The sequence below is a fragment of the Thamnophis elegans genome, chromosome 3 (genome assembly GCF_009769535.1).
Source record: "Thamnophis elegans isolate rThaEle1 chromosome 3, rThaEle1.pri, whole genome shotgun sequence".
Taxonomy (NCBI): domain Eukaryota; kingdom Metazoa; phylum Chordata; class Lepidosauria; order Squamata; family Colubridae; genus Thamnophis; species Thamnophis elegans.
Genome location: NC_045543.1, coordinates 119,409,109 through 119,433,812, shown reverse-complemented (window position 1 = coordinate 119,433,812; position 24,704 = coordinate 119,409,109). Strand labels below are relative to the sequence as shown.

General features: G+C 40.8%; 1 protein-coding gene and 1 long non-coding RNA gene across 4 annotated transcripts in view; one reads left to right on the top strand and one right to left on the bottom strand.

The window, feature by feature from the left end:
• Positions 1-17,380: 17,380 nt before the first annotated feature.
• On the bottom strand, positions 17,381-19,290 carry LOC116506043. The gene is made up of 3 exons (XR_004255002.1): positions 19,193-19,290; positions 17,864-17,979; positions 17,381-17,410 (listed from the first exon to the last, which is right to left on the bottom strand). It is a non-coding gene; the product is annotated as an uncharacterized LOC116506043 (long non-coding RNA).
• Positions 19,291-19,430: 140 nt separating this feature from the next.
• KIF2A (kinesin family member 2A) overlaps positions 19,431-24,704 on the top strand; it is a 56,050-nt gene continuing 50,776 nt past the window's right edge. Inside the window, exon 1 of one of the 3 annotated variants that reach the window (XM_032213613.1) lies at positions 19,431-19,742. In XM_032213613.1, coding sequence (XP_032069504.1) covers positions 19,679-19,742 — 64 coding nt within the window. In that variant the 5' untranslated portion in view covers positions 19,431-19,678. The remainder of the gene's footprint in view (positions 19,743-24,704) is intronic. The other 2 variants (XM_032213611.1, XM_032213612.1) reach the window with 2 other exon arrangements.

The following is a 24,704-nucleotide window of genomic DNA, read 5'->3' as shown; positions in this document are numbered from 1 at the left end:
CGTTTAATATAAATACGTAAAGCACATCGTACATCAAGGTAGTGCCACTTACTTTTTTTAGCTTGTGTGATGGCTGAGGACAGACGTTGGGGAGCACCAATTCCTGGGTTCTATGGAATACAGAATTTACCTTAGGTACAAAGGCCGGGTCAAGCCAAAGGACTACCTTATCCGGATGAAAGATGCATAAATCTTGTCTGATGGACAAGGCCGCCAACGTGGAAACTCGTCTCGCTGAGGTAATGGCTACAAGAAAAACCACTTTTAATGTTAAATCATGCAAAGACACACAATGGAAAGGCTCAAATGGAGACCGAGTTAAGGATTTGGAGACATCCCAGGTCGGGAACCTGTGTATTATAGGTGGCTTGATGTTTGTGGCACCCCTCAAGAAATGATGAATAAGAGGTTCACGAGAGAGGGGCTGAGCAGAAGTCAGAGAGAGGACTGAGGACAGAGTTGCGACCTGGCGGCGAAGAGTATTTGGCGAAAGTCCCAGATCCAGCCCCTGTTGCAGAAACTGGAGAATATGAGGAATAGAAGCCTGTAGAGGAACAATGTCCTTTGTATAACATCAGACAGAGAATTGAGTCCAAGCGGCATCGTAAATGTGGTTAGTAGAAGAGCGCCTGGAGGCTTGAATTGTGTGAATGACCTCAGCGGATAGGTTCGCAGTCCTTAGAGCTTCCTGCTCAACCTCCAAGCGGTGAGACGTAACCAAGGTAGGTCAGGATGTTGGAACAATACTTGGAGGAGCAGTGAGGGGAATTGAGGCAGTTGCCATGGTGGAGCTACCTAGAGGTTCATGAGATCGGCAAACCAGGGCCTGCGGGGCCACCGGGGCACAATTAAGATTAGTTCTGCCTTTCCACCAGCAGTTTTGGCATCACTCACTGAATGAGAGGGATAGGAGGAAAGGCATGCAGAAGGCCCAGAGGCCACTCGCTCCTCAGAGCATCCATGCCCTCCGCCCCTGGAGTCGCATAGCATGCAAAGTACCTTGGTAGCTGAGTGTTGTCCTGGGAGGCAAAGAGGTCGAGAACCAGAAGTCCAAACCTGACCGTCAGTTATTGGAAGATGCGATGATGTAAACTCCATTCTGCTGGATCGATGTGCATGTGCCTGAGGTCATCTGCCTGAGTGTTTTGGGCCCCTGATATGTGCTCGGCCCGGAGAGACAACAGGTGGGTCTCCACCCAAGATATCAGTTGGAAAGACAGAGTCATTAGATGCCGGGATTTTGCCCCACCCTGCCAGCTTATGTGTGCCTTGATGGTGGTATTTTCCGTAAGGATGAGCACCTGCACATTGGCCATGAGAGATACGAACTGAAGCAGAGTGAGAAACACAGCTCTTAGCTCCAACCTGCTGATACTGTTCCTCTGGTTGGAGTGTGACCAAAGGCCTTGGGCCGTGTGTGATAGAATATGAGCTCCCCAGCCTTGCAGACTTGCGTTCATCGTTAGAATGATGCATTGGGAGGGGGTTGCGAAATAGAGATCCCTGTTCCACAGCAGGGGAGAGCCACCAGTGCAGGGAGCGCCTTACCTCGGGGGGTCAAGCGAATTCTGTGTGTTGAGCAACTGCAGCCCACTCTCTGATACAGGAGCAGCAGCCATTGTAGCTGGCGACTTGGAATCTGGCCCACGGAATGATGTGGAAAGTGGACACCATCTTTCCCAGAAGTTGAGACAGTTGAATGAGAGGAACCACCTGTTGGCTGCGGATGGATGATACCAGGTTGTGAATGCTCACCTGCCTTTCTGGAGATAAGAATACCTGAGAAGTGTCTATCACTGCCCCCAGGTATGTGAGATGAGTCATGGGCTGCAGATGACTCTTCTTCAAGTTGACCAGAAAGCCGTGGTCCTCTAGGGCCTGAAGGGTGAGCTGGACGTCCCGGTGGGCCTGATGTGACGACCTGGATAGTAACAAAATATCATCAAGATAACAGAGAATTCTAACCGGCAGAGATCTGAGATGGGCAGCCAGAGCAGCAAGGATCTTAGTAAAAACCCTCGGGGCCGAGAATAAGCCGAATGGGAGCACTCAGTATTGGAAATGATTCCCTTCATAAGAAAATGGAGAAATTTCCTGTGATCTGGAAGAATAGGGATATGGAGATATGCCTCTGTGAGGTCAATGGAGGAGAGGTCATTGGGCCGAATGCTCTCCAGAATGGACAGCAGAGAATGCATTTTAAACCTCCGGTAGACTATAAATTTGTTTACAAATTTGAGGTAGAGAATTGCTCTCCAACCCCCTGAAGATTAGGCACTATGAAGAGACGGGAATAAAAACCCCGCCCCTGTTGCTCAAGGGGCACTTCCTCGATGGCCTGAATTTGGAGGAGATGACCGATAGCTAGTTCAACCAGATGTTTTTTGGAACTATCTCTGGAGACAGCAAATGGTACGAAAGAATGTGGGGGACTGGAGAGAAATTTCAGGGCCAGGCCAAAATGGACAGTACACCTGATCCAGGAGTCGCTGGTGATGTCATCCCAGTAATCAGCAAAGGCTGACAGGTGGCCCCCCAATAGGGAGGTTTTCAGAGATTTCACTTCTGCTTTCGAAAGGTACGGTTTGAGCCACCCTTGAAGGGCTTTCAATAGGAGAAATGCTGGGAGTTCCCGTTGGACCTGTCCTGAAACTGATGGCCCTGTCGCGGGGGAGCCTGGTGCTGAGGACCGGGGTAGGCAAATCCCCTGTCTGTCCCACGAAAAGATGACCTGCGGAAGAAAGAAGGAGGTTTAGGGTCAGTCTTGCGGTTTGCAGAAGGAATCACCTTGCGCTTGGCCTTGGACTCTACCAAGAGAGGTTCCAAAGGCGAACCAAAGAGCAGGCTGAGTGAGAAAGGGAAAGACGCCAAACGCCACTTTGCTCTGGCCTCTGCATGCCACTGCTTCCACCAAAGAAGACGCCTCATGGTGATTGTAGAAGCCATCGACCTGGAGGAGAAACGAGCTGCATCCAGAGAGGCATCCGCCGCGTACTCCATCGCCGCTTTGAGCTTGTTGATGTCCTGGTGAGCACGGGAATCGCCAGGAGGGATCCTGTCCTGCATCTGCTTCAGCCAACGAAGAGCCGCCTGTTGAAAAAGGAAGCCCATGCGGCGGACTGATAGCCCTTTACCAGTGATTGCTCAAAGCGTTTGTCCTCAGGATGGAGAGCGTCTTCTGGAGCATTGGTGGCCATGTTGGAAGATGACAGAGAAACCACAGGAAGATCAATAGAAAGAACCTCCAAAAGTTTAGAGAGCTCTGGGCTGACATTGTACAATTGTTTGTCCAGAGTCAAAGGGAGGGATCCTGACCCTGGAGAAACCCACTGATTTTGAATTACTTCCAGGAATAGTTTTGGGAAAGGAACTATATCCTTTTCGATGGGTGGACGTGGAAAGAGGGGATCTGTGGTATCAGATTTGTTGACCTCTGCAGAGGAGGATGGTTTTGAGGCCGGAATACCAGAGACCTTTTTGGCCTTAAACAAGAGGGAGCAAAACAAGGCAGGCTTGAACAGGCCCAATAAGGCAGAAGGAGCAGGAGTCAAGTCCTCATCTTCTGACAGGTCAGAATCATGAGTGACCTGTTCCTCGGGGTCCCCAGCAGAAGGCTGAGAAGCGCTTGCAGAAGTGGCCCATTGAGCCTGGTTAGAATGCCCCCTCTTTGATTTGTTAGAAGTGGAGCAATGAGGAGTGGTAGCAGCAGGAGGCTGCTGTTGAAGGCCTGCAGCAATTCCCTGCTCAATGGCAGCTGCTATGATGTCAGCCATATCATTAGAGTTAATGGAGATGCTCTGGGGGCAGGAGAACCCACACCTATGTCCGGGGTAACGCTACCATCCCCTTCAGAGTCAGAATCACCTTGACATCCAATTCCATCCTCTGGGTTTAAAGGAGAAGCTGGGAGGGGGGGATATCCCCATTGGTATCAGTGGAGAGATCCTCCATGGGATTGAAATTTGATGGAGGAAAAACCCTAGGAGTAGAACAATGATTGGATTTAGAAGTGGCCTTTCGTGGAGCCGGGTCAGAGGCCTTATCAGGAACTGCACTAGGAGTAGTCACATTTTGGGCCTCTTGAGGAGGAGTAGGCCTAGGGGCCTTAGCAGGCTTGGCAGCAGAAGGCTTGGAGCTATAATCTCTCTTTTTGCTTCTAGTGTCAGAGGGGACCAGAATAGAAGGGACAACTGGAATTGGTGAATCTTCCCCCTGGGAAACCGTGGTCTCGTTGGTCACCATTGCTCATGGTTACCGAAGCGTCCCACAGCATCGTTGTAGGCTTCCCGCCTAAACAAAATGGCCACCACAGACAGATTTTGCACCAAAATCCAACTGCCGCCCAGGAATACAGGGCCCTGAGGAATTGCTGAGGTAGTGAGCCGACAAGGCGGCTTATCGCCAAACAATTTGCTGCCCGCCAAACGTCTGGAGCAGAATTGAAGCCGTATGAAGGACACTGTGGGGGTGGCAAGGAGAGGCGGCATGGTGTGAAACGCTTCTTGTGGCTGCCACGATTAGAAGCGGCTTTTCTGGCAGCGTGGCTGCAGCGATCGTCTCGTCGGGTGGCGCGGTTGAGAGATTGGCCTTTCGGGCAGCATGGAAGCAGCGAGAGACAATGAAAGGAGCCTGAGGGAAAACCTCGTAGGCTGAGGCAGCGAGTCAGAGAGAAGCAAAAGCCTCCTAGAGGCTACAACGCCTTAAAGGAGAGAAGAAGTAAGGCCAATCGAAACACAAATTTGAGAGAAAGCCAATTAGAGAATTTTGGAAAGATTTTAGAAATTAAGGGATTAAGTAGCAAGGAGAGATACGGAGACACAGCTAATCGAAGGATCAACTGAGTCTATTTCTGGGGAGGAGCCTAGTGGGCATGTCTTTAATACTTGTAGACCCAGTCGTATTGGATCCTGACAGAGTCATACCCATGCCTGGATGATAACTCCACCTACTTGGAGAAGAAAAAATTACCGAGAAGAACCACCAATGTGCTGTGATACTATGTTCCTGAATTGGCCAAAATGTGGCTTGATGCTATTAGCAGTCTGTAAACACAAACTACTCTTTTGCCATTCAACTTATAACAGGAAAAACAATTGCTGAGTTTAAACTAATGAGGGATGAAGTTACACAATTTAGAAGAACCAATTTCAGGTTATAGCATAGTAACAAAATAGTGACATTGACAGACACTTCTTTCTCTAGCTTTGAATGAATTGACATCTCAGAGTATAGCCAGAGGGTGACAACACTCTTGAAGTTGTCTAGATGAGAGATCTAAAGGAAACTTTCTACAAAAGAAAAATACTGCATACAATTATACTTACTTCTAAATAAAGAAATAAACATAAACTGTAATATCACCTTGTCCAAGCACAAATCAAGCCCTGTGATGCCACTCACGGACTTTAGTAGACTGCTGGAATATAAGCTTCTCAATTTTAATGCTCTTAATTCACATTGAAGATCTGAGTCATCAACGTACTTCTAAATTCCAGAAAGGGCAACGGTGAAATATATTGGAGTTAAGCTGTAAACTTCCTCATTATGCTCCAAAGAGCTTTTCAAATTGCTGAAGTCAGTGATAATGGAGTTATGATAATCACACACTGCCACGGTTAATAAGGAAGAAATTATTTTTGACAATATTATACATCTGGTTATTATCAAAATACTCATATGCAGAACAGAATCCTCAAAATTTCAAAACAATCATAATATTCCTTGGGCCAAGTTATTTTGAACAGAAATCTCTACTACATAGCTGCCAACTTGTAATTTGACATTTTTCTATAGTCTCCAATGCAACTGTAGCTGACAGATGCAATTGTTTATAGTATCTTAATGCAACATATTCAAGTTTGCCAAAAACGAACCTTTCCAAGGGCTTGTCAGTTGCCATAAAAAATAACTGTAGTCACAATCATACCCAAGTCTACAGCTGCAGACCAATTTTTGAGATGTTTCCTGGATAGGATAATAGTCTGTATGTGCTGCCTAGGAAAGTTTGATTATGTTAAAAGTCACAAAGAACAATTGAGGAAACACATGAAAAATGGAAGCGATGTTAAAGTGACTGTAACTTGTAGTTTTTCTACTAAAAGTGTGTACATATGGTGGTGTTAAGTTTCAACATGTTCAAATATCAGTAATCAGAAAGAGATTATGCTATGATTGTTGCAAAGCACAGTATGCCACCTTAATCCTAGCCAGCTATTCTGTGATATCCATCCATCCATTCATTCAAATAACAAATGACACTGGGCAGAATTGAAAATCCAATACAAAAACAAAAACAATAGGCTATGATGTCGAAGTACAGTGTATGATATATAACAATAATAAAATTCCATCAACAATAGTGTTTGTCCAACCTCCTACATTTGGAAAGAGCCAATCCAATCCAACCCAATCTTTAGGGTGAAATCTTGCCAAGAAAACTGCAGGGATACCTGTAATCAAAAACCTGACTTGAAGGTACACACATTTACACACACAAAACCCGTGCCAGGGACAGAATCTTTATCTCTTTGGAATTGGAGGCTTATGCACACATAGTTTCTGGTCTATAGATAAATCTACTATTCCTTTTTTTACCATAAAAGCCAGCTGGGTGGCCTTGGGCCAGTTCTTCTCAGCTCATCTCATGCTACCTCGCTAGGTTGTTGTTGTGACAATGGGAGGAGGAAGGTGTGTTGCATATGTTCATTTCCTTAAGTTGTAAAAATAATAAGGGGGGGTTTAATACAAACAACAAATAAATGTATATAATTGCTACAGTCAGATTTCGAAGTGAGATGAAAGCATTACTTTATTTTCAATGTATGTTTACAATTTTCAACTCACTGAAGGAAAAGAGCAATCTATGAATACTAGCTTTAGTAGCGTACATCTACTAAAACTGTACTTAAAAATCCTTGACTTATTGGGTCATTGTTTCAGAAATATTTCTTTTCTAAACAGAAACAAAATGACCAAGAGCAAAAAAAAAAACCCCAAAATCTAGTGAAAGTGGGAATGACTTCCAATTTCTTGGTGGCTTTACTACAGCTGACTGCTCTCCAGCAGCCAATAGAGGGACCAGTCTAACTGACTTCAGGAAAGCTAGGGCAGGACTGGTCTACTGATACTCTGGGCAGTGGCTTGGCAGCATGGCAGCACTAAAACAACCACAAATTAGAGACCATAGTAAATAAAAAGTTATATTAAACAAAAGCTGAGGCTAGTAGCATACAATATTGAGTTAAGAGCCTAAGAGAGATTCAATACTTTTCATTTATTGAGGGAAAGAAATCTAGAATACTTTATTGAGAGAAGTGCAACTGGACACACAAGGAATTTGTCTTCAGTGCATAAGCTCTCAGTATACATAAAATCTGTAAATGATAAATCATGATCATAGTCATCATAAAATAATTCATCATAAATCATAAGATACAACACTTAGTGATAGTCAGAGAATATTAAATAAGCAATCAATATAAATCAGACTAGGAAACTAAATAAAACAATACAAATTGTAAAGATAAAAGCAACAAAGTTATAGCCAGGGGTGGGTCCCAGCTGCCGCTACTGCTATTTCGCTCAGGGATGTGCTGCACATATGCATGCACAGAAGGCAAAATAAGATGGCAGCAGCTAGCACCGCCAAGAGAACCGGTTTGGGGGTGTGGTAGGCCTCGGTCGCTGCCGGTTCCAGTGACCCAGGTCGCCAAGTTACTACTGGTTTGATTGAACTGGTCCAAACTGGTAAGTACCCACCTCTGGTTATAGCCATATAACCTAGCCATATAACCATAGAAAAGGAGATAGGTAATAGAAAAGATGAGAATAATAGTAATACAACCTTATTAAATAGTTTTGACAGTGTTGTGGGAATTAGTTGTTTAGCAGAGTGATGGCATGGGGGGTCCTTGTGTCTAGTTCTTCTGGTGTGCAACACCCTATACATCGTTTTGAGGATAGGAGTTGAAACACTTTATGTCTAGTATGTGAGGGGTCTGTAGATATTTTCATTGCCCTCTTTTTGACTCGTGCAGTGTACAGGTCCTCAATGGAAGGCAGGTTGGTAGCTATTGTTTTTTCTGCAGTTCTAATTATCTGTTGAAATCTGTGTCTGTCTTGTTTGGTTGCAGAGCCAAACCAGATAGTTATAGAGGTACAGATGACAGACTCAATAATTCCTCTGCAGAACTGAATCAGCAGTTCCTTCGGCAGTCTGAGCTTTCTGAGTTGGAGTAGAAAGAACATTATTTGTTGTGCTTTTTTGATGACATTTTTGATGTTAGGTGTCCATTTTAGGTCTTGAGATATGATAGAACCTAGAAATTTGAAGGTCTCTACTGTTGATACTGTGTTGCCTAGTATTGTAAGTTGTTGTAATATAGGAGTGTTTCTCCTATAATCTAGCATCATTTCTATAGTTTTTGAGTGTGTTTAGTTCAAGTTTGTTCCGGTCCCACCATAAGCCTAGTTTTTCAACCTCCTGTCTGTATGCAGATTCATCATTCTCTTGAATGAGACCAATCACTGTTGTATCATCTGCAAACTTCAGTACTTTAACAGAGGGGTCTTTTGAAATGCAGTCGTTGGTATATAGAGAGAAGAGAAGTGGTGAGTTTAAATAAAGATGGGAAGCAGAAGATTTTAGGACACAATTTACTTTAATGCAAATATATGGAGAATTCAGCCACTGACAGGAAAAGCAAAAAATAAATAAATGTCATGTTAAAACTGCTTGCCACAGCAAAGATAAGATATTCTTAAAATGTAGCATTCACACATAAAAATGCTAAAATGGAGGCACAGGAGGTTGAGAATAAAGGCTGCTTTCTACATGAAAAAGGCAAGAATGACTTTTGGTTAATGAGAGAAAGAAACAGAAAAAGAATCATGTTCTGTACAGTGCTTTGGGTCATTTTTGCTGGCTAATATAGTGGAAAATGGCTTAGTTTCTTTCCATTAAAGAAAACAGAATAGAACGAGAGAAAAACATTGCTCAACTGAGTAGGAATTCTGATTCTTCACTTTTGACCAGCTGGATAATTGAAGGTCATTTTTACACATTCTCTAGGAAATGTGCAAATATTTTTTTTTTTCACTATAGGATTTAAACTATCAGTAAAGGATCAGACAGAAGAAAGATTTTCCCCACTCTCCCTTCTTATTCTGAGGGAAAAGAGAAAAGGGATTTTTTTAAAAAAAAATGATTAGTGATAGATAGGATATTAGCAATAATTATTCTAACAAAAAGTATGACAGTATTAATTTAGCAACCTCAGCATGAGAAAAATTGGAATTAACATTTGATATTTGAGTTGTCATTCAGGATATATGTGTATGCAAATAAAAATGCATGTACATATGTGAATAAAACAAGCCTTTTCTTTTAACTTGAACAGGAAAGTTCAAACCAGCATAACCCTTGCTTGATAAGTACTTAGATTCTTATATTCAGATAAGATATACAATTTTATAAATCTTAATCACAGGATGGAAAACAGTCACTATGAACTGGGAATTTTTGCACAAGCTGACATATAGGTCTTGGTGGTATCTTGCTTCAATGTTAAAGGTTTGTCTTGTGGTTTTGACACAATGAAATAGAAACACTCTTTCAATTGCAGGCTATCTTTACCCAACCTGGGTTACCTAATAATTCCCTTCTCTGCTGAGGTATCCTGTGGTAATATCCAGTGGGTCAATACTCTCCCACTTATTACATTTTGTTTAATTTCATTAAATAAAGTTTATTTATAAACTTTATTTATAAACTTTTATTATTTTTTCAAATAACTCAAGGCAGCAATCTTCCTCCTCTTATTTTTCCCACAACAACCTCCCTGTGAAATAATTTGGGCTGAGAAAGAGTGACTGGCTCAACAATGATCAAAGATTAACATAATGGATGAATGCAACAGGATGCTTTTCTCCACCCAAAAAGATAATCTGTTTCTACCTTGGCTAAAATATGATTAATGCTTGAACAAGAAGATCAACTTCTAACAGTGCTTTAATTTCTAATTCTTTAAGATGTCAAGATTTGAAAGAAGAGAAATGAAATTATATCCTAGTGCTTGAAAACAATTTTAAGTATTATGGAAGATGCAAGAATTCAGTTGTCTAGTTTGACTTTTTGTTAGATTTGTATCAGTGATTCCCAACCTGTTTTTGGCCATGTCCCACCTAAGTATCTCTAAAATCCTGCTACCCCCCCTCTTCCCCGTGACATATAATTCTTACTTTACACAAAAAGTGAACCCTACTCATGTGGAGGAAGCTTAAAAGGCCATTAACTTGGCTTAAACAAGGTTCAAATTTCCCCCATTAAAAATCAAATTGCCCCCCCTGTGGGGCATGGGCCCCATGTTGCGAGCCACTGATTTATATCCTGTCTTTCTTTCAAATAGGAACAAAGGAACATGGATGTGCTAGAGAATGTGGATATCTGCTTACTTCCTAAATTGTCAAAAGGACCTTCTAGACATACTGAATGCAATTTTTCTTCAGCTGAGGCTGCTTTTAACTTGCTAATATTCAACAATCATTCCCCTCAAATAGGAAGGCTGAGAGGTTTGAACAATTTAGATCATGTCCTCTTTGGAAAGATCTTTGCTAGTCCTATTTAATATTTTATTAATGGCTTGGTCAGAGACAAACACTGAGCCAAATCGGAAGATACATTAGAAGGATGGATTAGCCAAACATTTCCACAAAGAATCAGTGTTTCACAAATGTGACTAAATGCATTTTAGATGATAGATGCTGTTTTTAAAAACTTTAAAAGTAACTTTAAATCATGGTCCAGTGCAAATAATAGCTACAAAAACCAGTGATTTAAAGCAATCACAAAACTGATACTTTACTTTGAGAAATTGCTTTATGAAGCAGTCCCACTCTCAAGTTCATTTTCCTACTTGTTTGACTAGGAATACAAAATTATTTTTAATCATCAGACAGAAGAAATATTTAGACTACCATATGTGTCCTGTGTGTTGAGATTATGACTTCCTGAATTGTCAGCCAGCATATAGATAGATTCATTGGGCCTAACTTTAGTATCAACAGAGTTTAAGAACAACAAGTTGGAGAAAGCTGCTGGTTGATTTTAATACTAATATCATTAAATTATTAATTTGAATAAATTAAATATAGTATTGGGCTTCAAGTTAAAGTACATAGAATATTTTCTCAGCTTGTTTTTAAAAACTTGTTTCATTAACGAAGATGGTAATGAAGATATTTATTTCTTTGAAAAAGTAATCAAAACATTTGCTGATATTAGCAAAGCTTTTGGAGCCGCACACATGAATCATTTAGAACCCTGTTGTCTTTTAACAAGAAATCAAATTAGAACTTTCAGATACATTGATAAAAGAAATGTGGAGAAATATGAAGGCTGCTTGGAAAGATGGTTTATTTGTGGACAGGACCACATGGCTTGAGTCCTGAACCGAAAAGATGATCACATGCTTCAATGTTGGTGGAGAAAAGAGAAGGAAGGACTGAGATGCTGAGTCCCTGGTTTTATGCCCTCTCTGGCCTTTGATCTTGATCTTGTATTCTGATTGGTTGTCAGACTCCCATGGGACATGCAGGGGCAACTCTCTAGGTTGTGTTTTGAATCCAGGTTTGGTTGAGTTCTCAGATGCCATGTGGTGAGTTGGGTAAAGTGCCAATATTATCATGCCTTAATCCCATCCCCTGGAGCTGAAGTGGAGAACTCTTTATTATGTAAAGGGACTAGCTTGGCCTTCTTAATGGCCCATTGACAAAATGGGGATGGGCAGGAAGCTACAGGCAGCTATTCTGTCTTTTAAAACATGTTTCTTTCTTTTCACATCCAGAGAAATATTCTACCTTTTCAATATTTCCTAGGATATTTCATTTTTCTGGGAGAGGGCTGGGTAATAACTTTCTACAACATAAAGGCCATTGTATATTTCTAAAAGCAAGAGAATAATTAACATAGCAAACTTTGTATGGCTACAGTTAACTGAAAAAGCAGAAATAGTAATTATGAAAATACAGTAATACTTATTAATAATTGAGATTACTAAATACATATTGCTGGAAATTATTTTATATTAAGTTAGGATTTCCCTCCTTATATTTTGTACTAAAATACCACTCCTCAATTTATTTATTTCCTTCATAAGCTACAGCAATAATACATTTACAGGAAGCTATGAAAAATAAAACATTCACCATATCAAAGTACACATATAATAAAGAGACTCCAGTGAGCAAGGGATTCTGTGGGGGTGGGGAAGTGATCTGCAAGTTTTAAAGGCATAAGGGTTAGAAAGTTTGCTTTGTGTTTCCAAACCTAGTATAATGGAGCCAATCACTTCCTCACATTCTGCACATTCCAGACAATCTGCAAGAGGAATGGATCTACTGTATTTATCCAACCCCTACAAAAAGATAAGCTCTTTTAAGTATTCTGCAATATAAGAAATGACTGGAAAAAAGAGGAGGTTCTCACTCTATGCTCAGCCATATGGAGAGGGACCAAATCTTTTAAAGAATATGGACTGCCATCTTGGAACTTCTTGATAGTTTAAGACTTATAATTTTGTCACAAATCACTTTTAACCTAATCACTTCTATCTGACCAGATAGTTAAGACTTATGGCACAAATACGTTGATTACAACTCCATATTCCACCCATAGTTAGATAACGATCTGTCAGATGCCAAGGAAATCCGGAAATCCAGGAGATTCAAAGAAATATAAAGGTTTATTGCAAGCTTAAGTTCTCTACAAGAATCTGAACTACTAAGAGTCAAAGTAAATTGGCAGTAGATAAGTCAATGGAATTCAAGGTAGGCTGGACTTAGATCTCTTATAGGCATGAAGGGATTCAAGACTGATGAAACATTTGACCCCTCCCTCAAGCTCAGCCTGGTCAACTTCTACACTATCCCCACCAATGTGAAAGACAAGGACCTTCTATATTCTGATCTGGCCATATCCAATTCCAGATAGCTTATCCTACATTGACAGTACCATGGTCACCAATTTCCTGAAGGAAGAAAATTTCCTTGAAGGAAGACCAAGAAAGGCAGCAATTAGTTGCACTCCTCCTTCCCAACTCCTCTGTGGGAAGGATCTAGAAGGAAGACAAAGGAAAACTATTCCAAAAGCTTGCATAACTGTATTCCCTCCTGTTCAGGATGCTCCTACCCCTAGCTTTGTCAAAGACCTGTGACATTTCTCTGATGGAGGGAGGAGGCAGACTAGAGGGAAGAGGAATGTGGGTGTGGGGTGTGGAGAGATTGTCTACAGAGAAAGGAGTCACTTATGTCATGTGAGTTAGCCAATTGTATAAATTTGTTATATATATGCAGATACGTATATGTGTTTTGGAAAGAATAAAAATCTTTACAAATTGAAATACTATGCACTTGTTCTCTCTTGGTAGAAATAGTCAAACACTGCATATATAGTATGTTGCAGTGATGAATACATATCAAAGGTAAATGTGATTTATTACCCTTCAAACTCCTAAATCCATGATTTTTAGAGATCCATTTTTTATTTCTAAAAATAATTGTGGAATTTTATATGGCTGTATCATAAAGAGATTTGTAATATTGCCAAGATGGAAAAATGTTAGCACTTATATCAAAATTCTTTTCAGAAGGGATTGTAGGGGGAAAAAAATTATGTATGAAAAGTAAAAGAAAAATGTATTTTTTCCCGAGGAACAATAATAAATATTTAGTCATATATCTATCTATGTAGATATAGCTGTTATTTTATTTGCACTACTTTGTGGGCTTGTTCCCTATTATTCCTATTCATCCATGTTGTTATTAATGAAATGTATATACACAGTTGGGAGTGGCTTTCATATGGTGAAAGAAATATTTAAAGGCACTTCAGCAGCAGTGAGAAGAATGCAAGGGAACTCGGCATGGCTGTGATAAGATTGATAATAATGCAGGCTGTTACTGAAAAGTTCTCTACCATAAGATTTTGCTATTCTCATATGTATAAGCTACATATATGATACAGAGTCTTAAGTATAAAAATGGGTTAGCAGATATGCATTATGATATTTTGCATAATTAACAGTTCTTCTATTTTAATAAGTTTAAATTGTTTAGGTAGGAACAGGCACCAAGTTATTTGTTTTGCTATGAAAACAGCAATAGCACTTAGACTTATATACTGCTTACAGTGCTTTACAACAATAGCTGCTGAATAGGAAAAACTGAAGCAGAATGATGAGAATTTATATATGTGAAAGAAGATATCAACAGTGTTGAGAACTAGTACTATACAAGATTTTATCCCTCCATCCCTAAAATAAAAACTCTATTTAGGACCCTGAAAACATACAGACATATCTATCTGTATGTATATATGCATGCATATATGTATGTACGTATGTACGTACACGCACACACACACAGAGTATATTTTAATAAGTCCTTCTTGATGTGTCTGAAGTGTTTGCAGTAGGGTTTTTTTTCTTTGTTCCCTAGGAAAGAAACATCTGCCTATGATTAAATTCTCAACTTTCCCAGTAGGAGGTGAGCATCTTCATCACTAGGCTATCATGCCTATCCCTCTCTCTTAAATTAAACATTGTTAATATCTGCTTATAGGTTTTCCTTCTTTTAAAAAAAAATCCAGTTTATCTGAGTAAAGCACTCTAAAAGCAAATTGGATAAGATACATGTAGGCATACTACCTAATTATAAACAATATCCTGTAGTTGGTTTGAACCGAAATTGTTCTAATAATCTTTCACTTAAATTAACAATACATGTATCATTTCCCCTTTGAAGGAGATATACAAGCACACTAAGAACCTCCCTGATCCATCCTTTTGAAGAATTTGTTAAGAAGCATAGAATAGTATAGCTTTATTGTCACTTTGAATGTACACTAATTGGCATACATTAAAATGAAATTTTGTTGCTTAAAGTTCTTAATCTCCAATATACACTACAAACATGACAATATACACTACAAATATGACAAAATAAATACAAAATTATATGTATACCCACATATATTATATGGAACATAGAAATATTACTCTCATGGCCAGAATACTCATCCTTAAAAGAAAGTGAGGTAGTGACCTCTAAAAAGCCTTTGAATTTTAGATCTTTTCTCCCACTACCACTATATTTATTAAACAATATTTAATAAACATTTATTGCCAGATGTTAACAGGATCCCCCCCCCCCAATAAACCAACATTTATTTGAAAATGCTCATTTTGAAAGGGGATTTTAAAGGAAAATCCATGTAGACGGCAGTACCTAAATAACCTTGATTAAATTTGGAAAGTTAAATAGAGTTGGATCTGGTTAGCATTTGGATGAAAGACTACTAGGAAATACCATAGCTAATATAATATTGAGGACAATGGTAATCCACTTCCATAGTATTACTGAAAAAATATGAGGTCGTGATTATGAAATTGAGAGATCCCCCCCCCCCCCAATAAGATTGGGAATAAGCTACAGTATGTTTACATAGTATTATAATTATTTTATACATTATATAATATTATAGAATTTGAATAAACCTTATGTGGAGTCTATTTCCTTTAACTATTCTGGAACATCACCCAATTATTCTTAATTTATATTTAGTGTGCCAACCAAAATTACTGTCCAGTTTTCTTGATATATAGATTGCAATGTTTCATTATTTCTGTTTAAGTTGGTCATAAGAAGATAAGCCCAAGTGCTGAAAGTCTTTCCCTTTTTTAGAAAGCTTCTTCCAATAAGTTAAAAACAAGAAAATGTCAAGGAAACAATTGGTTGGGAAAAAGTGCAAGAAGGTGACAAGCAACAGGGAGAAAGCAGAATTACTTAACTCATTTTTTACATCTGTCTTTACACAAATGGGAAAAAACAGTCCAACCTATCAAAAATAATACTTAACAAAAAACAGATTAGGTATACAAGTTAAAATAGGGAAGAAAATGGTAAGTGAACACCTGTGTCGACTGGCGACTACCCGGAGGAGAGCCTTCTCTGTGGCTGCTCCGACCCTCTGGAACGAACTCCCCGTGGAGATTCGTAACCTCACCACCCTCCAGGCCTTCCGCAAAGCCCTTAAAACCTGGCTGTTCCGACAGGCCTGGGGCTAAAGACTCGCTGCCCCGCTACGAATGGTATGATTGTTGTGCTTTTAACTATGTATGGTTTTTATGTTTTTGTTACTCTGTCTGTATTCCCCTTCCCTTTTTGAGTTGTGAGCTGCCCTGAGTCCCTTCAGGGAAAAGGGCGGCATACAAATAAATTAAACCTAAACCTAAACCTGTCTACCCTGGACAAGTTCAAATCACCAGGACCAGATGGATTACACCCCAGGGTTCTGAAGGAACTTGCAGATGTGATCTCAGAACCACTGAACTATATCTTTCAAAGATTCCGGAGCAACAGAAAACTGCCAGAGGACTGGAAAAGAGCTGATGTAGTTCTCATATTCAAAAAAAGAAAAAGAAAAAAAAATAGATCCAAGAAACTACACACCCATTAGTCTGACCTCAATACCAGGGAAGATTCTGGAAAAGATAATCAAGCAATGAATCAACAAACACCTAGAAGCAAACAAAGTAATAATCAAAAGCCAACATGGGGTTGTCAAAAACAGATCATGCCAGACTAATCTTATTGCATTTTTTGACAGTGACAAAATTAGTTGACGAGAGGAATGCTGTCCATATAATTTACTTGGACTTCAGTAAGGCATTTGATAAAGTAGTCCATAATCTTCTACTTGATAAAATAGAAAAATGTGGGTTAGACAGCATCACCACCAGATGGATTTGTAACTGGCTGACCAACTGCTCTCAATGTGTAGTCCTCAATGGAACTGCATCTACATGAAGGAAGGTATGCAGTGGGTTACCCCAGGACTCTGTTTTAAGCCCAGTACTCTTCAACATCTTCATCAATGATTTGGATGAGAGGATAGATGGGGAACCCATCAAATCTGCAGATGACACCAAGCTACCAGAAATAGCCAACACTCCGGAAGATAGGCTTAAGATACAGAAGGATCTTGACAGACTTCAGCATTGGGTGCTATCTAACAAAATAAAATTCAATGGTGAAAAAAGTAAGGTTCAACAAGTATAGTAGTAAGGTTCTTAGACAAGAAAAAAAAAATGCACAGGTACAGTATATGTAGTACCTTGCTCAAATGATTACTGTGAGAGGGATCTTGGAGTCTTAGTGGACAATCACTTAAATATGAGCCAGCAGTGTGCAGCAGCTGCCAAAAAAGTCAACACAGTTCTAGGCTGCCTAAACAGAGGGGTAGAATCAAGATCATGTGAAGTGTTTAATACCACTTTATAATGCCTTGGTAAGGCCACACTTGGAATACTGCATCCAGTTTTGGTCGCCACGATGTAAAAAAGATGTGGAGACTCTAGAAAGGAAAGAGCAACAAAGATGATTAGGAGAGTGGAGACTAAAACATATGAAGAACGGTTGCAGGGGTTGGACTAGAAGATCTCCAAGATCCCTTCCAACTCTGTTATTCTAAGTATTCTTATTCTAAGAATGGTTTGAAACATCCTTAAAAAGGAGGTGATGTTACAAATCAACATTGTTGAGGCAATACAAAGCCTGACTCCCTAATTATACCAGCACAATGGTTGGATGGTGCAGTAAAATTGCTGTGTAGCTCATTGATTAAAGATTGTCATCCATGTGAACCAGGAAGTATGCCTTCTCTGCTGTAGTGCCTTATAACACATTATTCCACCTGAGATTAGTTTAACCAGAATCCTGCTGCCCTTTCAGTAAGCTCTTAAGACTTGGCTGTCCTCAAGCATCAGGGTCAGGAGGTCATTGAGCCTGTGAGGTGCTGTTCACTTACTGCTGACAGTTAATCATCAGTTGCCACTGTTTGCTTCTGTGTTTTTAAATTGTTGTTTGTTCTTATATTGATGTTTTGATTCTGCTTGCTGGCCAGAGTTGCTGAGATAAGAGGGGCTATATAAATAGAATAAAATAAATAAATCACCACTGAAGAAATGAGTATTAACTGTGCATTCAGTTGCAACATATTTTGAATTTCAGCCCTCAAAACTTTTTAAATTTACTTGCTTTTTCCCTATTCCATTTTATGCTGTTTTGCCTGATTTTGAACTCAAAAATATGCTTAATTATAATATATAACTAAATCGTTTTCATGTTTGGTTGCTACAATCCAGCTATGCACTTTCAACTGTGATACATATATTCAATTACTATGTTATACTATGTTGTGAATATAATAAGCAACTTTTTTAAAGTCCCAGAACTGGAATGTATACAGTATTAGGCTTAAATTCCAAAATTAAGGTTCCACAACACCACAGATTAAAATAATTCTTCTAGGCTTTTGCAAAACCTAAACAGCATATTAAGGGAGGGGGAGGTTTAATCAATCCACCTATTTCCTTTCTGAGAAAGAGCCACATTCATTAGGAATTTGTCCTAATGTTGCCATTTTCATTTGTGGGCACCCTTACAGGAAGCCAAAGTGATGAAGTGAATACACATTCCTGGATGTTGTGATGCATACCCTGACAATTCCCCCATAGATTTTTTTTTATTTAAAAAAAAACAATTTTAACGAAAAAGGGGAAAAAAACCTACAAACATTTCAGTTTTCCATACAAAGCCTAGGGCTAACTCAATACACCAACTATATTCTTCTGATGGCTAGAGGCAATAAAAATGACTTGAGAAAATGTGAGGGATCAGACATAACAAGCACACAGTTTAAAAGTTGTAACAGCAGTTATAGAAGCGGTTCTAGATCAGGTTCAACCCAGAACTAGCCTCAAAACAAACTGATGTAACTACTGGGAAGGTAACAGGCTTATGCTATTAAGAGGGCAGGTAGGGTGAGGTTGCAGCATCTTAAATATAGTAGATAGATTCAACTTGATACAGGACCCTTTGGAGGAATGACAAGTAAGTCTAAGTTAGAGTTGGGGTGACAATGCCTCAATGAAGAGGCTTCTTTTTCATTCAAGGCATCAAAATCCCACACGAGGTAACAACGGACAGAACGAGAACTGAACCCGCCTTCCGATCGGGCTTCTGCCCGTCCGGCTCCCCTCACTCTCGCGGCCTCCTCTGCAAAACTGGGAGAAATACAGTAACCTCAACTCCGCCACCCGGGAGTCCGCTCGAAGGACCAAGGCCCCAAATGCACCTGGTCGAATAGACTCCCTCGTAAACCTCAGCACGCTGCCGCCGAGGAAGCGAAGCCGGGGGCTGGAGTTCAGGAGGCGGAGAGCAGAGCCCGTCCCCCTCCCGCTCAGCGCGGCGGCGCCGTAGCCACCACAGAAAGCGCCGCCGAGGAAGCGCCTGGAAGCCGGCGGGCGGACGGCGGCGGCCTCCGCGGCGCCCCACGCCAAACTCTGAAAGCCCGCCGCCCGCCTCTGCTCCTCCCACTCCTTCAACCGATCCTGCCGTGACGCCTCCATTGTGTGCGCAGCGGCAGCGGCTCCCGGCGACTGTTGTATCCGGCCGGCGCCTTTTTCTCCTCCTCCTCCTTCCTTCCCCCTCCCCTTTTCCCGTAGAAACTGCTGTGGCCGCCGCCGCCGCCTCTCCCGCTTCTCCTTTTTCTTCAGCCGGGCGTCCCCCGCTTCGCCGCCTCATCTTCGGTGTCTCCCCCTCCCTTTCACTCGATGACGCGATGGCAACGGCCAACTTCGGCAAGATCCAGATAGGGATCTACGTGGAGATCAAGCGCAGCGATGGTGAGCCGGGGAAGGGGGAGGGGAGGCAGAGGACGGCAGCAAACCGATGAATGGGTGGAAGCGATGCCGCGGGGGAGCTTGAGTGGAGGGGCCCGCCCTCCTCAACCGGGGCCGAAGGTGGGCGCGGGCCCCGAGAAGGAGCGGCGTCGGCGCTGGGGCCTGTGGCGTCGGCCCGCGGTCGTTAAGGAGATTTTTATGTCGCCTCTTGCGGCGCGGATGGGGCGGTGAGGCACCCGGAGTGGCAGACCTGCGCGGTCGCGCCGCTGAAGGCGGCAGAGAAAGAGGGAGGTTGCTGCAGTGCCGTGGGGAAGGGAGGGCGCGGAGCCGCGGGGAGGGTTTTGGGGGTGCGGAGTTGTAGGGGAAGCCGCCCCGGGGATGGGGAGGCTCGGGAAGGGCGTGGCCCGCGAGGCCGAGGCCGGCCGGTTGGAAAAGCTGCGCGCGGAAACTTGGGGGTAGCAACAGGAGTATTTTCGTCGGGCGATGGGGAAGCATGTGCGGGAGACCCAAGGAGAATGCAGGCAGGTCTCACGTGCGGCTTCTCCGAGGTGCAAACCTGTATTCTGAAGCCCGAGTGCGGTCAGCTTTCCTTCTAATTCAAAAGCAAAAGCAAGTGGAGTGACATTCCACTATTCGGAACAATGTCATATATAGCGTGCAGCATTTAACTTAAATAAAATGGGATTGCTAATTCTCTCGTTCTGATAGCCGCATACTTGCATACTACTCCCCCGGGAAGGTGAAGTTCTTGGGTCGATCCCGGGTTTTTTCCCTCTTCCTTTTTTTTTCTTTCTTTTCCCATTTCTGCCCTGTGTCTCGTGGCAACAGTGTGTGAAAAGCTTTCTTAACGTTGCTGATGAAGTTTGTAGGCGTGGGAAGCTTTGGTGAGATTACACTTGCCTGGTGTGGATAACAGTGTGCGGAGGGTTGCATGCAAAATGAATCTCTTTGCTCAGCCATGATGAATGTGAGATGCCATTGGATGCTCCTAGTTATTTTTGATGACGCTGGGATGAGGTCAGATTTAAATTCCTTCTGGAAGGGTACCTATCCGACGCTGCTTAATATTTGTGAAATTCAGGAGCTCCTCACCTGTCTAGAAATTGGAGATTTTCATAATAGGACTAAGAAATAAACACTTTTGATAATTGTGCTTTCTCTTTCAGCATTTTGATTTGCACTCCCTACACTTTTTATTCTGCAGTTCTAACTGCAGGTACTCATATTGTTAGAGTTTATCAGAGGAACCTATACCGATAGTTAAGCAGTCTTAAATGAATTGAGTTAAAATTCTTGATTTTATTATATTTTCAAAGCAATTCAAGGAATTTGTTCATTCTTTACCACAGAAGATAAAAATGAGTATATGTCTGTAACAAATTGTTTCTGTCTGGGGATCATTGTAACTTTTAAAAAGATACTTGTATCATACTAATTATAAGAAATAGAATTATAGAGTTGCTTACCACTACCAATAAAAAGTGATGGGATGAATGAAAATTCCTAAGTATCTTTGTTTGGATATAGGTTCCTGATGGGCTTTAAATAGTTTAATATCTATACCAGTGATGGCAAACCTTTTTTGGCTCACGTGCCATAAGCGGGGAAGCTTCCCTGAAGCCTCCGGAGCGCAAAAAACCGGCCCTACGGGCAAACCGGAAATTCAGGAATGGACTTCCGGTTTGCTCATAGGGGTGGTTTAAGCCCTCCAGAACCTTCAGGGGCCTTCCAGAGGCTTCCCTGAAGGTTCTGGAGAATGAAAAACGACCCAATGGACAAACCAGAAGTCGCCCGTAGGGCTGTTTTTTGGTGCTCCGGAGGTTTCAGGGAAGCTCCTGAAGCCTCTGGAGGGCCTGGGGCGGGGGGAGGCTGTTTTCGCCTTCCCCAGCCTCCTATAAATCCTCTGGAGCCTGGGGAGAGTGAAAAATGGCTTTAAAAAAGGCTGAACTCAACTGCGCGCTGGCCAGCTGACAGGGCAACGCCTCGCGTGCCCTGACAAATGGCTCATGCCATTTGTGGCACACGTGCCATAGGTTCTCCATCCCGGATCTACACTATCAAATAGTTTCAAATAAATTGTTTTATTTTTGTAAGGAATCTTAGATTTCGATGTTGGTGTTGTGGAGGGCCATTGTCATCCATCTCTAACCAATTTTTTGAAGTTTTTTTTCAAAGTAGTTGACTTGTTGCCTGCTGTTTGGAAAAAAGTGTAAATGTTAGCTTACAAATATAACTTTTGGTAGATTTTATTTCTTCTAATTCTGTAATGAAGCAGGAATTGGAAGAAATAATATTTAACTTTAATCGGGAAAGTTGAAAAAGCATTCTGAAAGAATGTAGAAGCAAACCACTTCCTTCCTATTGCAAAGAAAACATAGATGAACCAACTATCAGCCAAGCAGTGGATGCATTGCTAATATAACTATGACTCACTATGACTTAAGTCATTTAGGGGATTAAGAAACAACAGAATATATATGCTGGTGAGATTCCGAACTTTGATATAATTTTATAATAAGAAACAGCATACACGTGTTATTTAAAAAAAAATCACTAACATAATGACAGATTACTGGTAGTCCTCACTTGCTGTCTACTTATTCAGGGATTATTTGAAGGTAATATACATTGCCACTGAAAAACAAGCCTGATGTTTGAAGTTGTGGCTGTCTCATCCCTGTGCTCACATGACTGTGATTTGGGCCCTTGGCAGCTAGTTCACATTTATGACAGTCACAGTATCCCATGGCTACATGATTTCCGTTGTGACATTCTCAGCTGATGTTTGGCAAGCAAAATCAACGGGAAGTTTAAAGGAAGGTGCTCCTTACAGTTGTAATGTTACACTTAGCAACTTGCAATGATTCATTTAATGACCACACCTGGAACTGACCCCTTGAATTGACTTCACATGGTATCAGTCTTAACTACCATACCATTTGGCACCTGAATTGCCATTTTGTCTTGTGGTTGATAAGTGAGGACTACCTGTATAAATGTTGATTAAAGATTGGTAAAGAATTGAATAATAGTTTTTATTGTTTAAGCTTGTTTAACTTATTGCATTGAGTTAAGATACTTCCAGATATAAATTGGCTAAAGTTTGTAATGCAGCAAAATACAATACAATACAATACAATACAATACAATACAATACAATAGCAGAGTTGGAAGGGACCTTGGAGGTCTTCTAGTTCAACCCCCTGCCTAGGCAGGAAATCCTATATCGTTTCAGACAAATGCCTATCCAACATCATCTTAAAGACTTCCAGTGTTGGTCATTCACAACTTCTGGAGGCAAGCTGTTCCACTGATTAATTGTTCTAACTGTCAGGAAATTTCTCCTCAGTTCTAAGTTGCTTCTCTCCTTGATTAGTTTCCACCCATTGCTTCTTGTTCTACCCTCAGGTACCTTGAAAAATAGTTTGAAGGTACAGAGTTACAATTTATATAAGAAATTTATGTTTAAACCATTTTTGGAACATGTCTGAAGGTCTAAATAATTAAAAAGATACTTGCCAATAAGATATTAAGTTTTGGTACTACACACTTGATAGTTCAGTGCCACATGAAAGTGCCACCCATCAAATATAAAAGAATGATGAGATTCTGAGAAAGCAACTAGATATTTATAATACTTGGAAGGCATGATAAACTATAACTCATTTCATGTACTCATGGATCTAACCAGTCTGTCAATGGTTTGCATTTCCATAGATCAGGGGTTGGCAACCTTAAACACGCAAAGCACCACAAAGGTTCTAACTCTAACTGGAAGCACCCCATTCAATTCTGGAGCTGACTGTCCTTTTTCTGCTAATTGTCATAATCGAAAGCTCTATCAATTGTGGAGCAGAAGGATGAAAGAGCCACATGTGGCTCCAGAGCCATATGTAGCTCCAGAGCCATTGGTTGCCGACCCTGCCATAGACTCTGCCATAGTACAAGAATGTTATTGGTCTTTCTCCTGAAATGTAATCAACCTCACTGTCTACTTGAGTATTCCATGTGTACTATTGCTTCCATTTAGAATTCAGGTAATTTAAGGTTATTTATAGCAAAGACATGACAGGCAGAGAAAAGATTAAATACTCATTTCCCTTCCTAATTCTCTGACTTTGATCCTTTTCTTGAAGTAGTTTTTCCTGTTTAAAAAGGAATTATGGTAACAGTTCATCTACAATATGAGGAGGATAGGGGAGAAAGCCACTATCGTAAAATATCTAAATCTTTTTGCACAGAATATCTGATTGGATAGGCTTTTGGTCTAATCTTTTTTCCATTTTTAAAATATTCTAGTTACTGGGACCACATTCAGTGCTACTGTTATTCTACTGAATACTGTATCCTTGGCCCTCTACTGAAGAGCCAATGCAGATACATGAGCTCAGGACCAGAATTATAGCTTTTCTTCCCTAGTGACATTTGGGTTTAAGCTCTGTTAATTTCAGTAGAAGTTCTAGATGTAAATAGATTCAAAATTATGCTGAAACTCAACCTATTAAAGCTATTAAGATTGAATGCATTTCTATATAAAATTGTAAGTAATAAGGCTGCTAAGATCATTCTAAGGAGTGCTTTGTAGCAACAATTTTACTGAATTTTAGCAAAGCTATGTGTTTGCTGATTCATTGCAGTACCAAACCCAATTGATTGCTTTCTGTGCATGTACATGTGAACTGGGAAGGCCCTCAAAGCAGTTGGCTCTTATGACTCAGTTACACTTCATTTGCACAGCCTTACCTGAGTCGAAGAAACATATTTATACCCTCAAAATGTTTCAAATATATTCATATATTTTCCACCCAAGTTTTGAATGTAAAAATAGAAGAAATATGCATTCTAAAGAATAATGGTATTTCATTACACATTTTAGTAAGAAGTGAAAATTAGATTAACAAAGATGTGAACCAAATAAGGATTCTCACCTTAATGGATAGAAACCTCTTCAAGCATTGTATTTCT